We start from the raw sequence: 204 nt of genomic DNA, 5'->3' as shown, positions 1-204 counted from the left end.
TGAAAATATAGAGATAAACCCTAACTTTTTCAGGATTATGGAAGAGAAGTTTTAAATGTCCGACCTCAAGGAGTCAGCATTGTGTTGGATAACTTGGCAGGGGCCGAGTTTACCACAAGTCAGAACCTTCTGGAGCCTCTGGGCAAGGTAAATTTCATAGTTTCTTAATTTGTTGGTAGCAAGAGGAGCATGTATACAAGCACT

General features: G+C 40.7%; 1 protein-coding gene across 1 annotated transcript in view; it reads left to right on the top strand.

The window, feature by feature from the left end:
* Positions 1-33: 33 nt before the first annotated feature.
* Positions 34-204, top strand: part of LOC119588442 (synaptic vesicle membrane protein VAT-1 homolog) — a gene marked incomplete at its 5' end in the record, with an annotated part of 3,847 nt that continues 3,676 nt past the window's right edge. The window contains 1 exon segment of the mRNA XM_037937110.1: positions 34-147. Within this exon segment, the coding sequence (XP_037793038.1) occupies positions 34-147 (114 nt within the window).

Source organism: Penaeus monodon, chromosome 23 (assembly GCF_015228065.2).
Source record: "Penaeus monodon isolate SGIC_2016 chromosome 23, NSTDA_Pmon_1, whole genome shotgun sequence".
Classification (NCBI taxonomy): Eukaryota; Metazoa; Arthropoda; class Malacostraca; order Decapoda; family Penaeidae; genus Penaeus; species Penaeus monodon.
Note: the sequence above shows the minus strand (reverse complement) of the source record. Positions and strands in the feature narration are given on the sequence as shown.